At 39.5% G+C, this 12,216-nt stretch overlaps 2 protein-coding genes across 2 annotated transcripts in view; one reads left to right on the top strand and one right to left on the bottom strand.

Moving 5' to 3' along the window:
- cemip (cell migration inducing hyaluronidase 1) overlaps positions 1–4,697 on the top strand; it is an 89,500-nt gene extending 84,803 nt beyond the window's left edge. Inside the window, exon 29 of the mRNA XM_061043144.1 lies at positions 2,426–4,697. Within this exon, the coding sequence (XP_060899127.1) occupies positions 2,426–2,553 (128 nt within the window). The 3' untranslated portion in view covers positions 2,554–4,697. The remainder of the gene's footprint in view (positions 1–2,425) is intronic.
- A 4,214-nt stretch (positions 4,698–8,911) lies between these two features.
- On the bottom strand, positions 8,912–12,216 carry mesd (mesoderm development LRP chaperone). Its single transcript, XM_061043339.1, has 3 exons — positions 12,035–12,216; positions 10,900–11,132; positions 8,912–9,907 (listed from the first exon to the last, which is right to left on the bottom strand). Exons 1-3 carry the CDS (start codon positions 12,188–12,190, stop codon positions 9,640–9,642), a joined length of 657 nt encoding a protein of 218 aa, XP_060899322.1. The 5' UTR covers positions 12,191–12,216; the 3' UTR covers positions 8,912–9,639.

The following is a 12,216-nucleotide window of genomic DNA, read 5'->3' as shown; positions in this document are numbered from 1 at the left end:
TTTTTAGAGCCTTTCTCCAACCTCTTCCTGCACTCTTCCACTATATGTGTGCTCCAGTAGGCTCCACCACAGTGAGGGCTGTCCAAAACTTCTGGGTGCAAAACTTCATTGTTTGTCATGGAAAAACTACCGGGTTACCGTATCAACTTAAACAACTCCAACATAAAAATACTAATATCCTACAGGGGTTCAAATAAATATTATATTCAGGATATAATTAAGAATTTTCTAGTTTATTGACAAAAACTTTCAGAAAAAGTTAGCTTTTAAACATCACAGTCTGCCTGATGTTATCTCTGCAGACAGCCTGTTATTTGAGTGAAATAAGACATTGATTGCCCTGCACCCACGGTACCTGATGTGCCTATAACCAGCGATTTTCTAACAAACAGTGATGTCTCATGTGCCATAATATACAAACAGAATCATATGCATCTGTTTCAAGCATTGTTCCTTCTTCTAAAAATTGATAAAAGTAATTTATTTCAAACAAAATTTAAGCTGTGTCATGTGATGAGTGTTAAAATAGCTGACATGGTAGCTCGTGCTGCCTACAAATATACATCCATCAAGAATAGTTATATCTAAAGAAAATATTCTCAGAATAGAGTAGACCAATGAATATCTACAGCCTTAGGGGAAGTATTTCATTTGTATTTATATACAAATGAAGTTTTCCATAGAAAATGCTAACAGTCTGTTTGATTTTATTTTTTTCGTCATGTCTCAAAAGCTCAATGCAATCCATGTAGCATATCCAGCATCTCAATGAAAAAGACTACATTTATGAGTTCAAGATGTTCAAACAGAATATATTGCTTATATAGCACTGCTTTATTGCTTACATATCCATTGTTTAAACGTCTTATTGACTTTAGGTTCCCTGTATCCTGAGATTCCTATCCCTCCATGACTGTAAATTTAACATAATACAGAAATGTTCTTCATATCCACTGTCCATGAGAAACAAACAGGAAAATAGAGTTTTGCATCATTCTGTCATATTTATAATAATAGTGAAAAATAAGTGTGCTGTAATTTGTTTTCGCTAGCATATATTTCACTTAAAATATGTGCAAATGACAAATTAAATCAGATCCTCACTTTAAAAATCAAAGTTAAATTGAATAGTGAAACAGACCAGCAAAGTCATGTCATGATGTGACTTCACACTCAGGGGGGGAAGCTTGAATGTTGGCATCACTGTTATGTTCTAGTTTAGTTGCATCTGAGCAACTTGCGAAGGTGTTCATGAAAGAGCTGGGTCTTTAGCTTTTTCTTAAAGGTGCAGAGGGACTCTGCAGATCCAATGGAGTTTGGAAGTTCATTCCACCACCGGGGGGGAAACAGAGGAGAAGAGTCTAGTCAGCGTCTTAGGACCCTGTTGTGAAGGTTGGATCAGACGCCTTTCATTGGCTGGAGGGAGTGTAGCCCTGGATCAGAGAGTTAAAGTAAGGAGGAGATGTTTTTGTCGCTGTTTTGTAAGCGAGCAGCAGAGTTTTAAATTTGATGCGAGCAGTAACTGGGAGCCAGTGTAAGGAGATGAACAGCGGAGTGACATGTGCTCTTTTAGGAAGGTTGAAGACCAGTCGTGCTGCTGCATTCTGTATCATCTGCAGGGGTTCATAAACTCAATCAAGTTTGTCTTTTTTCTCTTTTTAATCTTTTGGTGATACTGGCAAATTCACTGCCTCATTTGTTGATGGGAAAATTAGGCACAACACTGAATTGACGATACAGCACTTTGAAAATGACAACAGAGCTGCACAGCTGTAAGCTTCAAATAGGCCTACAGTAGATTCAGCTCATTTTACATCAGGCTCATATCAATGTGTTCAAGATTAGTGCTATTATTAGAATTTATATACGCCTGTTCTATAATTTTAATGATTTTCAAACGTAAATGTTAACTGGGAAGTGTCAGTCGTGTTCTGATTTTAGCTTATGGTTATGTAACTCATAATACAGACCAATGTCTCCCCAGATTTTCAGTACCCACTGTCTGTGTGGTTTCTTAAAAATCAAGAAGCTTTGAAATAAAAAACCTAAGTTATGCAATGTCTTTGACTTAAACCTTAACATTACAGTAAGACACGTTTACAACATTTGAGCTTCCTGCCCTGAGTCTGAATTCACAGCAACGTGGCCATAGTGGGAAACTCAATTCTTTTCCAGCAGGGCCTTCAGCGGAGAAGTAATGAAGCAACTGCTGTTATAGTGACATGATCCCAAAAATTAAATTGAATACAAAAGCAACAAGCTTTTTGCTGTGTGATGCGACAGTACCAATGGCAACTCTTGGGTTTCTTTGCAGAGAACCTTAGGCTCCTGTTTTTAGCAGCTCCACGATGCTGTGGAGAAGACATCATGAGGAACACCCTGTTATTTAGTTGAACTCACTTATTGTGTTTTGTTCATCCTGCAGATAAACTGGCTTTTGTGGGCTTCAAGGGCTCCTTCAAACCTGACTGGGTTCATCTGGAGGTGGATGCAGACCATGCCAAGATCCATCAAGTTCTGCCTGTGCCTGTCGTCCGCAAGTTCAAACTATGAGTGAGCATTGAGCATAGCAGGGAGGAGAGCCCAAAAACTATGTAGCCCCCCCTCCCCGCCCCCCAACTATCAACACCATAACCACCTAAAAGCACATGCACATGCACAGACACACAAAGTACACATTCAATACACACTGCCATCACTGCAGATACTCTAAGCCATGGGTCTTGGTAGGTTTTGTTAGGTTATTCTGGTTAAAAAACAAACAAAACAACAACAGCGATTATCACTGCCCATGAACAATCTGCCTGTGTAAACACAACCTCACGTACAGGGCTTACAGCTGGAAACACCCTTCAGCTGGAAGTCATCAGCCCTTTAACAATCGTGGCTAACAGTGGCCATTTGTGTGTGTGTGTGCGAAAAACTGGGCTGTCACCACAGACATTATTAGAGATAGTCATTGATCATGTTTGTGAGTGAACTGTTCTGTTGGGTTGTTAGAGAAGCATTATTACTGTGCACCAGCTCACATGAACACCTTTACACAGACTGGCCTCACTGTCTTTGTAAACTGCATGAAGGCAAAATGGTGAGGGAGAACTCAGTCTCACAGATCTGCAGTAAATTACTCTAACTAATCTCTGAATGAACACAATCAGAATTTTGTTTTTGCAGAAAAATGACAGCACCCTGATTAAGTCATAATTCACAATTATATTGCCTTGTTCATTGGAGGACACAAAACAGTGCTTTGAAGGAGTTGTTCCCACATCCAGCTATCTTGTGAAGTAGGTGCTTAGGACGTCAAACTGTCACATGAACAGGGTTTAGAGGGAAAGAAACGGTGGGATTTTTTCTAATAAATTGGTGATGCTTAGCAGGACACAAAACGAAAAAGGGTGCAAATGAACATGAGATAAAAACAAACAAAACATAAATTAGTGACGTGCGCAGTATTGTCTTTTTTTAGCTCCTTGTGACATAAACGGCCAACTGCATCATTTGTAGTTAACTATTTTTTCCCTCCATATCAGAGGGGTTAGAGGCCTGTCTGTGCACCGACTCTCTAAATCTGTCCATGGTCATGAATAATAATGACAGTTTTCTCTGAACAACCTGGTAAAAAGTGTTTCTTTGAGCCTTTAAGTTAAAAAACAGCAATATCTCTCTCGAAGCCTGGTTGATTATAGTTTATATAAAATGAACTAATGCTAAATGTGGTGTAGGTGCATCTTTCCCATACAGGTCTCTGTGATATGTGACGGCAGTAATACTTGACTTGTTTACCATTGTGCATTTTATTCTCAACTATTTAAAGAGAGAGGAGAGAAAAATACAGAAACATTCCTTGTTTATCTTCTGGACTTGTGGTTGTTAACATTTGATATTGTAATGTTGCTTACATGTCATTGTTTTTTGTATCGGTGTTTGTGATCCATCTGTAAGGGATTTTGGGTGAACCAGCAAGAAGCCCTTAAGAATATAAAATATTGAAAAACATATCCACTGAATGTGTGGATTTTTAAATGTGCAATTTACCAACCAAACAAAAAGTTGATGGAAAAATAATTGGTCATGAAAGAATTCCCTTTACCGAAATAGCTGGTCTTTTTTCGGAAGGTGTAGCAGTAATTCAGTGTTTTGTATGTTTTGAATTGTTTTTCAAATCTAAAGTTTACTAAGAGATATATTTTATACTTATTTATTGTACAGACACAGTTGGTCCAAATCAACTAGGGACTTCTCTTTAGTTGAAATGTTATTATTGTCCTGTATGTATACTGCATGTGCCTGTATGTTTACTGCATGGAGCTTATACGAGTGCATATGCTCCATTATAAAGCATTTGTACCAAACATGCATATGACTCTTGGTAAGTTGGCTTGTTTTGACTGTACCAAATGGATGTGTTGTATATGTTGTTTGGGCTTGTAAATGAATAAAGCCACATGAAACTGATTTTTTTTTAAAGGACTATTGTAAAGAAATAAATCATTTTAATCTTGAACAATTTGTCTAAATGTCACTGAGTGAAGCTTACATCTGTTTTTTTCCCCTTCTTTAAATAGAAATCATCATACAGCCGCATCTTCTTGGGCATGCTTCAAGAAAAAAACACAAAACTTGACATGATTCTTTATATTCCCAGCATTTCAATGGATCCAAACCAATAATTATGACATCCTGCTTACTTTCATTCAGAGGGTCTTTACAAATCATTATGACACCCTGCTTACTTTCATAGAAAAAATGCCAAAGACAAGGTCAGAGTCAGACTTTCAAGAGTGGGTTTGCCCAACCTGTGGTGGCATGAATATGTGCTATGGAATCATAAACTGGGACAAACATTTCGACACCAGAGCAACAATACATATAAGTTCCGTAGTGTTCTCTGGACCCCTCCCACATCAGACCAGTGATGACATGTATAGCCGCATGTCATCACTCAACCGCTGGCTGTTGAGGTGGTGTCCAGCACACGATGTGGGCTTCATAGATAACTGGCAGTCTTTTGGGGGAAAACCTGGTCTGCTAGCTAGAGACGGCATCCATCCCACTTTGGACGGTGCAGCTCTATTATCTAGAAACATAGCAGAGGTTATTAGTCCAAAACCTTGACAACAACACAGAGTTCAGACCAGGAGGCAGAGCTGCAGTCTTACACACTTCTCTGCGCCTCCCTTAGATCTGTCTCCCAGTCACTATAGCTGTAATTCTGAATCGAACTGTAGTTATACTATAGGTACTGTGTCTGTCCCCCGGCCCAGACCCGTTTTTATAAGTCATCCAAACGGCGTGAATCGTCAAAATCTCATTAGAATCAAAACTACGAATACGATTTTGCTACAAGATCAGAAAATTCACTGCGGACTTTTGAACATTAGGTCCTTAGCATCCAAGTCTCTTTTAGTGAATGATCTGATATCAGATCAGCATATTGATTTACTTTGTTTAACTGAAACTTGGCTGTGTCGAGATGAATATGTTAGTTTGAATGAATCCACTCCTCCCAGTCATTTTAGTACTCATATACCTCGAGACACCGGACGAGGTGGTGGAGTAGCAGCTATTTTTAATTCCAGTCTTTTAGTTAACCCTCGACCAAAGCTGAACTTTTCTTCTTTTGAAAGCCTTGTTCTTAGTCTTCCACATCCAGTCTCAAGAACCTTTCAGCCAGTTCTAGTTGTTGTAGTTTACCGCCCTCCTCGCCCATATTCTGAATTTCTATCTGAATTTGCAGAATTTTTATCAGATTTAGTCCTTAGCAGTGATAGAATAATTGTTGTAGATGACTTCAATATCCATGTGGATGTTGATAATGATAGCCTGAGCACAGCTTTCATGTCACTATTAGACTCTATTGGTTTCACCCAGGGTGTAAAGAAACCTACTCATCGTTTTAACCACACCCTGGATCTTGTTTTAGCTTATGGCATTGAAATCCATAACCTTACAGTTTTCCTAGAAAATCCTCTTTTATCAGACCATTTCCTTATTACATTCAACGTTGTCCTGCCAGAATTATCTCCGCTTGGAAGAGGTGTGCTCTCTAGAAGTTTGTCTGATAGTGCTGTGGCTAGATTTAAGGAAGCTATCTCAGCTGCTTTTGATTCAGTACCGTCTTTTAACCCAGTTGGAAACTCTTATGATAGCTTTAGTCCCTCTCAGCTGGATCAGTTTGTTGATAGTGCAGTGAGAGTTACTCTTGATTCGATTGCTCCCCTGGAACGGAGGGTTGTCAAGCGGCGGAGAGTGGCTCCATGGTTCAACTCAGAAACCCGTACTCTGAAACAATCGTCGCAGAATTTTGAAAGAATATGGCGCTCGACCAAAACGGCAGAATCTCGTTTATTCTGGCAGGATAGCCATAGAAGATATATGAAGGCTCTACGTCACGCCCGAGCTGCCTACTACTCCTCTCTAATCGAGGAAAACAAAGGCAATCCTAGATACCTTTTCAGCACTGTAGCCAGGCTGACAGAGAGTCATGTCTCCATTGAGCCTTGTATTCCTCTAGCCCTCAGCAGTAATGACTTCCTGAGCTTTTTCAACAACAAAGTTCTAGACATCAGAGACAAAATTGGTAACCTTCTGCCCTTACCTGGTGCGGATACGTCTGATACGGCAGAGACAGTTCCAGGACCAGATATTAGTCTCGACTGTTTTTCTCCAATCGACCTTTCAGAGCTATATTCCATTTTTTCTGCATCGAAACCGTCAACCTGTATTTTGGACCCAGTCCCAACCAAGCTGTTTAAGGAAGTCTTTCCCTTAGTTAGCAACTCTATAATAGATATGATCAATTCGTCTTTACTGGCAGGCTATGTACCACAGGCATTTAAAGTAGCGGTAATCAAACCTCTACTTAAAAAACCTACTCTAGATTCAGGAACTCTAGCTAACTATAGGCCTATATCCAACCTTCCTTTCATCTCGAAGATCCTGGAGAAGGTGGTAGCTAATCAGCTGTGTGACTTTCTCCATGACAACAGTTTATTTGAGGAGTTTCAGTCAGGATTTAGAGTCCACCATAGCACTGAGACTGCACTAGTTAAAGTTACAAACGATCTACTTCTAGCCTCAGACAGGGGACTTCTCTCTGTGCTCGTCTGGTTAGATCTTAGTGCTGCTTTTGACACCATTGACCATCAGATCCTGTTGTACAGACTGGAGCATTTGCTTGGAATTACAGGGACTGCTTTGAGTTGGTTTGAATCCTACTTGTCACTAACCACCTACTTTCCTGGGAGCTCTTGAGCTCTCTTAGGCTCCTCAAGATCGTCGGTTGGCGGCCTGCCAGAACAACCCCCCCCTCCCCTCCCAACCGGATTGCTGATGGACGGTTTGCCTCCCCCCACCCCCTTGCTCTCTATCCCTCTTCCTGCATCTTATCCCATCTCTCCCCCTATCCCTTTCCAAGCCCGGCGCAGTCTAGGCCTGTGAAGACTGTTTTGTCATGAGCCGGGGATCCGGCCGAAGATTTCTGCCTTTTAATAAGACAGTTTTTTCTTACCACTGTAACTTTTGCTGCTTTGCTAAAGTGCTCATGATGGATAGGCCGGATCTTTGTAACATAACAATAAGTAAGGTCTTTTACCTGCTTTTTGTAACATAACAATAAGTAAGGTCTTTTACCTGCTTTTTGTAACATAACAATAAGTAAGGTCTTTTTACCTGCTCTTTTGTAATGTTAACAGACAAAGAGTAAGGTATTTTACCTGCTTCTTGTAAAAAACTCAAAAATGAGTTGACGCTATACAAATAAAAATTGATTGATTGATTGATAAGAAATGTTTGTTTGGAAGATTATTTCTTTGTTCTTGGCAATAAATCTTATTTTTATTTCCCTTTTAAATGATGCCACATTTGTAAGGAACCTGCATTTGTGGGATGAGCAGCAGAGCTGAGTATGTGGGTTGAAAAGTGTTGCACAGTAGAAGTTGGGCTCTTACAAACAGGTTTCTGAGATTAAGTCTCGTGGACAACACGGGACAACATGGGGTGGTGTCCAAAAGCATTTCAGTGCTGGACCAAAGTCAATTATGTGCCAGTGTTTTTGGATAATGGACTAAAAACTCTGCCGAGAGGTGAGTACTGGACAATACAGTTCTGTATTGATTCTGATGCAGCGGGAGCAACATAGATTAAGACATGTGGGAGAACTAAACCCCAGACTTCTGTTTGAGAGACGACTGACTCTACCAACTGAGCCACAGACGCCCCTTTGCGGTACAGATTAGAGCCAAGTTTGTCTCTTTGCAAAAGGATATCTAACATTTAGGGCCCAAAGCACTGAAGGACCCTAATGGAATGCAAGGAATATCGTGATTAATGGTTTTCCTTTGCACAAATTAATCGCTTATTTGGGGGCTTTAACATACATGAAAACTCACACATTTCTTAAACAATATCAGGAGTGTTGTAACACAAAGTGTGTTATTTTCAAGTGAAACTGCCTTTTTAAATGGTAACATGTTTGAATTATTATCACTCAAGTTCTACCTCTGATGAACTGTTGTTTGTACAAGCCTCTCTATGGACTACCAATATTTATTTAGCAAACACCTTTGAAAAGTCTACTTACTGGGAACACTAGTCTAGAAATGAAAAGATTACTTTATTCTCCTTTATCATTATCCTTAAAATCACTGACTTTAATGCCTCTTTGAAAGGGAATCCTTTCAGAACTAAAGCGCAGTCAGGTTTATTCCTATAAAACTTTTGGTCATTCAAGAAGATTAACAGTTTTCAGATCAAAGACAGTATAGAAAGTGGATGCAGTCAATGTCTAGTTTTCAAGTATGTAGTCATTACTTGAAGGGCAGTAAACCTGTGTTCTTTCAAATGGCCAGAAAGGCTTCATGTGATGAAATTGGATCCCAATGCCATAAAAGCTATTATTATTATCAGATTATTTGACAAAATGTTTATTTAAAAAAGTGAATAATTATCAGAAAATGTGAGTTCTAATTTGGGATCAACTTTTGACAATGACATGAATGTTAACCTAGCCTTACACAGGGTAGAACCTCGACATCAGAAAAACAAATTCATGTAAAAACCTGAAAAGAAGCCAAACATAAATCAGTTGACTGATATGATCAGGAGTTTGGTATCACCTAAATGCGCCTACAGCACGTGATCTGATTAAAGACAGTACAGAAAGGGGATGCAGTTGATGTCCAGTTTTCAAAGGGTAGTCATGAAGACGCATACTTCTACAGAATGCACTGCTGTTCTATTTGTCACAAAAAGAACACATCATTCTGGCTGTGGAAAATGAATTACTGTACCCGACATGGCTTTTGGCTAAAAAAAAATATATATATATCTGAAAGGCTGCTTGGCATAATCTCCACTATAAAAGTGAGAAAGTGTGCATGTATTGGTTTTCATTTGGTGATGAGCAACAGAAACAAATCTAGATAATCAGACAGCATGGTAACTTTTAAGAGTTGGTTACCACTCAAACAATGATTTTCAAAAATGCCAGTACAACGCTGCTGCTGTGAGGTCGAGAAAACAAACAGAAATCTTCTTGTTAAACCAGCTCAGCAGTTTAGGTCAATGTACCCAACATGATTTATAAGTTCACTCTTATCACTGAAGGCCAGAAGAAAGAGTGTTTTTGCATGTCCATCACAGCTCCTGCTTCAGATGGCTGGCTCTGTTCCCCTCCACGTCAGGCTTCTTGCCCTCTGACTTCTTCTTGGGTTTTTTCTTGCCGTTAACCTCATTTTGCGTCTTAGTTGTGTCATTGTTGTTTTTTGTGGCCTTCCCAGGGAATACCTGTCCCTCCACAGTGACATCCTGACAGCGTTCCTGGGCTGTGAGGAAATCTTTGACCTCCCAGGCCATACTGCCATCTCGCAGCATGAAGATCACCCTGTTGGAGCCCACTACAAACCTGCAGGAGGACAGGTAAATCAGGGTTCATTTTGTTGACAAAAAATACAAAAATAAGTGTTATTCTTCAACCGTTTCTCCATGACAAAGATGAGAATTTGACAAGCTTAAGAGGCATATATTTTGTTTCCTTTGAGGAGATGAAACAGGACAAAAATGTTAGTGGGCTGTAAAACATTAACAATTCATGATATTTCCCACCACTGTGCATGTGTGTGTCAGTGAAGCAGAGCGACAGAGCGAGCATGATAATAATAATAATGAGTGTTTAAGAGCAACCACTGGCCAGGCTGTGAGTGAGTTACATCTATATGATAAATTAATATTAGTAACCTTATAAGGTTAAGGCTTCCCTATGTAAATATTTATAAAAACTGCTTTTATTTTTAAATAAAAAATATCTTCTAGTAAACACTTAACATGCTTCTGTCACTCACTTTTTTCGTCAACATTATCCCGGGGCTCGTATTTCTTTAGCAAAGGGTGGCACATGACATAAGGGCTGGTATCATTTGTCTGTATTAAGTGTGTGTGCGTGTGTGTGTGTGTGTGTGTGTGTGTGTGTGTGTGTGTGTGTGTGTAACCAGAGTCTGCTTGGCCTTTAAGGTCAGGCCAGGCAGGTTTTTTTTTTACATTAAAGGAGCCGTTCAAAAATTCTATTATCAATAGCAAGAACTTGAGTTTTTAGTAATTGAGCAACTATGGCTTATAAGTGTGTTTGTGTTTGAGTTGACTGCAAGACATTTCTTCACCAGGAAAGACTACAAACTGGATACACAACAGCCTCTGCTCATCACTTTAAATGTAAAGTAGGTTTTGGAGTGGTGGCTTTAAATGTGGGATTGGGTCTGTAAACCTACCTACTACCAATGTTTTAGAGGATTGGAGAAAAACTTATTCATTGTAGTTATTGTATTTATTTACTGCAGTTAGCCTTCCTGATCAAATGACTTGTTTATACTAAACGAGCTCAGTGAGGATTGGGAGGACTACCTCTGAATATCAAAGTTGGCATTGAAGAGGCTTCCCTGCCACAGGCCTGTGATTTCCTCTGTTTCCTTCTCAGTGGGATCCTCTGACACTGTAGCAAACACCATCAGAGTCCTGCCCTTCTTGGACATCTTGAGCAGCTCTTCTGGCTTGGAGGGGTCTACCTTGGAGAAATCGATGGGAGGAGGAGACCTCTTGTGCTCTGGGAGGTCCCCTTCTTCAATGTCATCATCTTCCTGTGGGACAAAAAGGACATATTAAATATGTATGTTAGGAGAGTCAGGATGTGATGAAACACTGGGAAAATCAGTGAGTTGCTGGCTGTTCTTATTCTGCATTTTGACCTTGTAATATATCACTCTTAATTCAGTCGTGTACATTATGTGTAGAGTAAAAAGTCAATTTATTAAGTTGTACCCTTTAAGAATGGTTTGAGATGCTTTTTATTAAAAGACAGACACTTACAAAAAAGGTTTAACTATATATAACTATTTTAAGACTTTGACTTTGTTGTGTTGTACAGTAAAACAATTCATAAAACCTTTTTGGAGACTCTGCTTTTTATTCTTTCAAGCTATTTTAGTACTTTCTACTTCCTCTTACTTACACTTGCTAAACAGACAATGTATTCAGATAACAGTGATCGGACCAAATGAGACTTACTGTAAGGTTTTTTATTAACTTGACACTACTGTACTTACACACAACCATGAACTGCGTTTAATTTCTAATTTAAATGCAAAAAACACGTTGTTTCTGTGGTCACATCAACTTTATTAAATCCAAATGTGTCTCTGTTTTTGTCTTGGACTTTGAAACAGTAGTTCTGATAACATCACTTATTAACATTTAGAAATGCAGTGATGCTAGGCCTCTGCATGACGTCACTATCCACGTCTGTTTTCTTGTAATGCATTAACGTAACACAAACAGAGCCCTTTACTCACATATGTCTGCATTTTAATTGCAGACCTATTAGTTGAATACATCGTTCCTAATTCAGGAATTTATTCTCGCTATTGCCAGATAGTTTTTTCAGTTTGTACTTTTTCTGCGGACCCTGAATGCATCACCCTTGTCAGTTGTAGCTAGCTCATGTCTTCAGGCTGTTGTATTGAAATGTAGCATGCTAACGTACCTCCCATTGTTCCAGGAGCCGTGCCATATCTGCGTCATTGTAGTCTCGGATATCCTTCTTTTTCTGAGGCTTTTCTTTGCTTCCCGTAGCTGAAACAGAAAGCAGATAAGTGCAAAGTAGGAGCACTCCACATCTCCACCTGAAGTCCGACGCCATGTTGACAGATGGTGTGTGGTGATTGG

The sequence above is a fragment of the Labrus mixtus genome, chromosome 1, assembly GCF_963584025.1.
Source record: "Labrus mixtus chromosome 1, fLabMix1.1, whole genome shotgun sequence".
NCBI classification, from domain to species: domain Eukaryota; kingdom Metazoa; phylum Chordata; class Actinopteri; order Labriformes; family Labridae; genus Labrus; species Labrus mixtus.
This window is presented reverse-complemented; position numbering and strand designations above follow the sequence as displayed.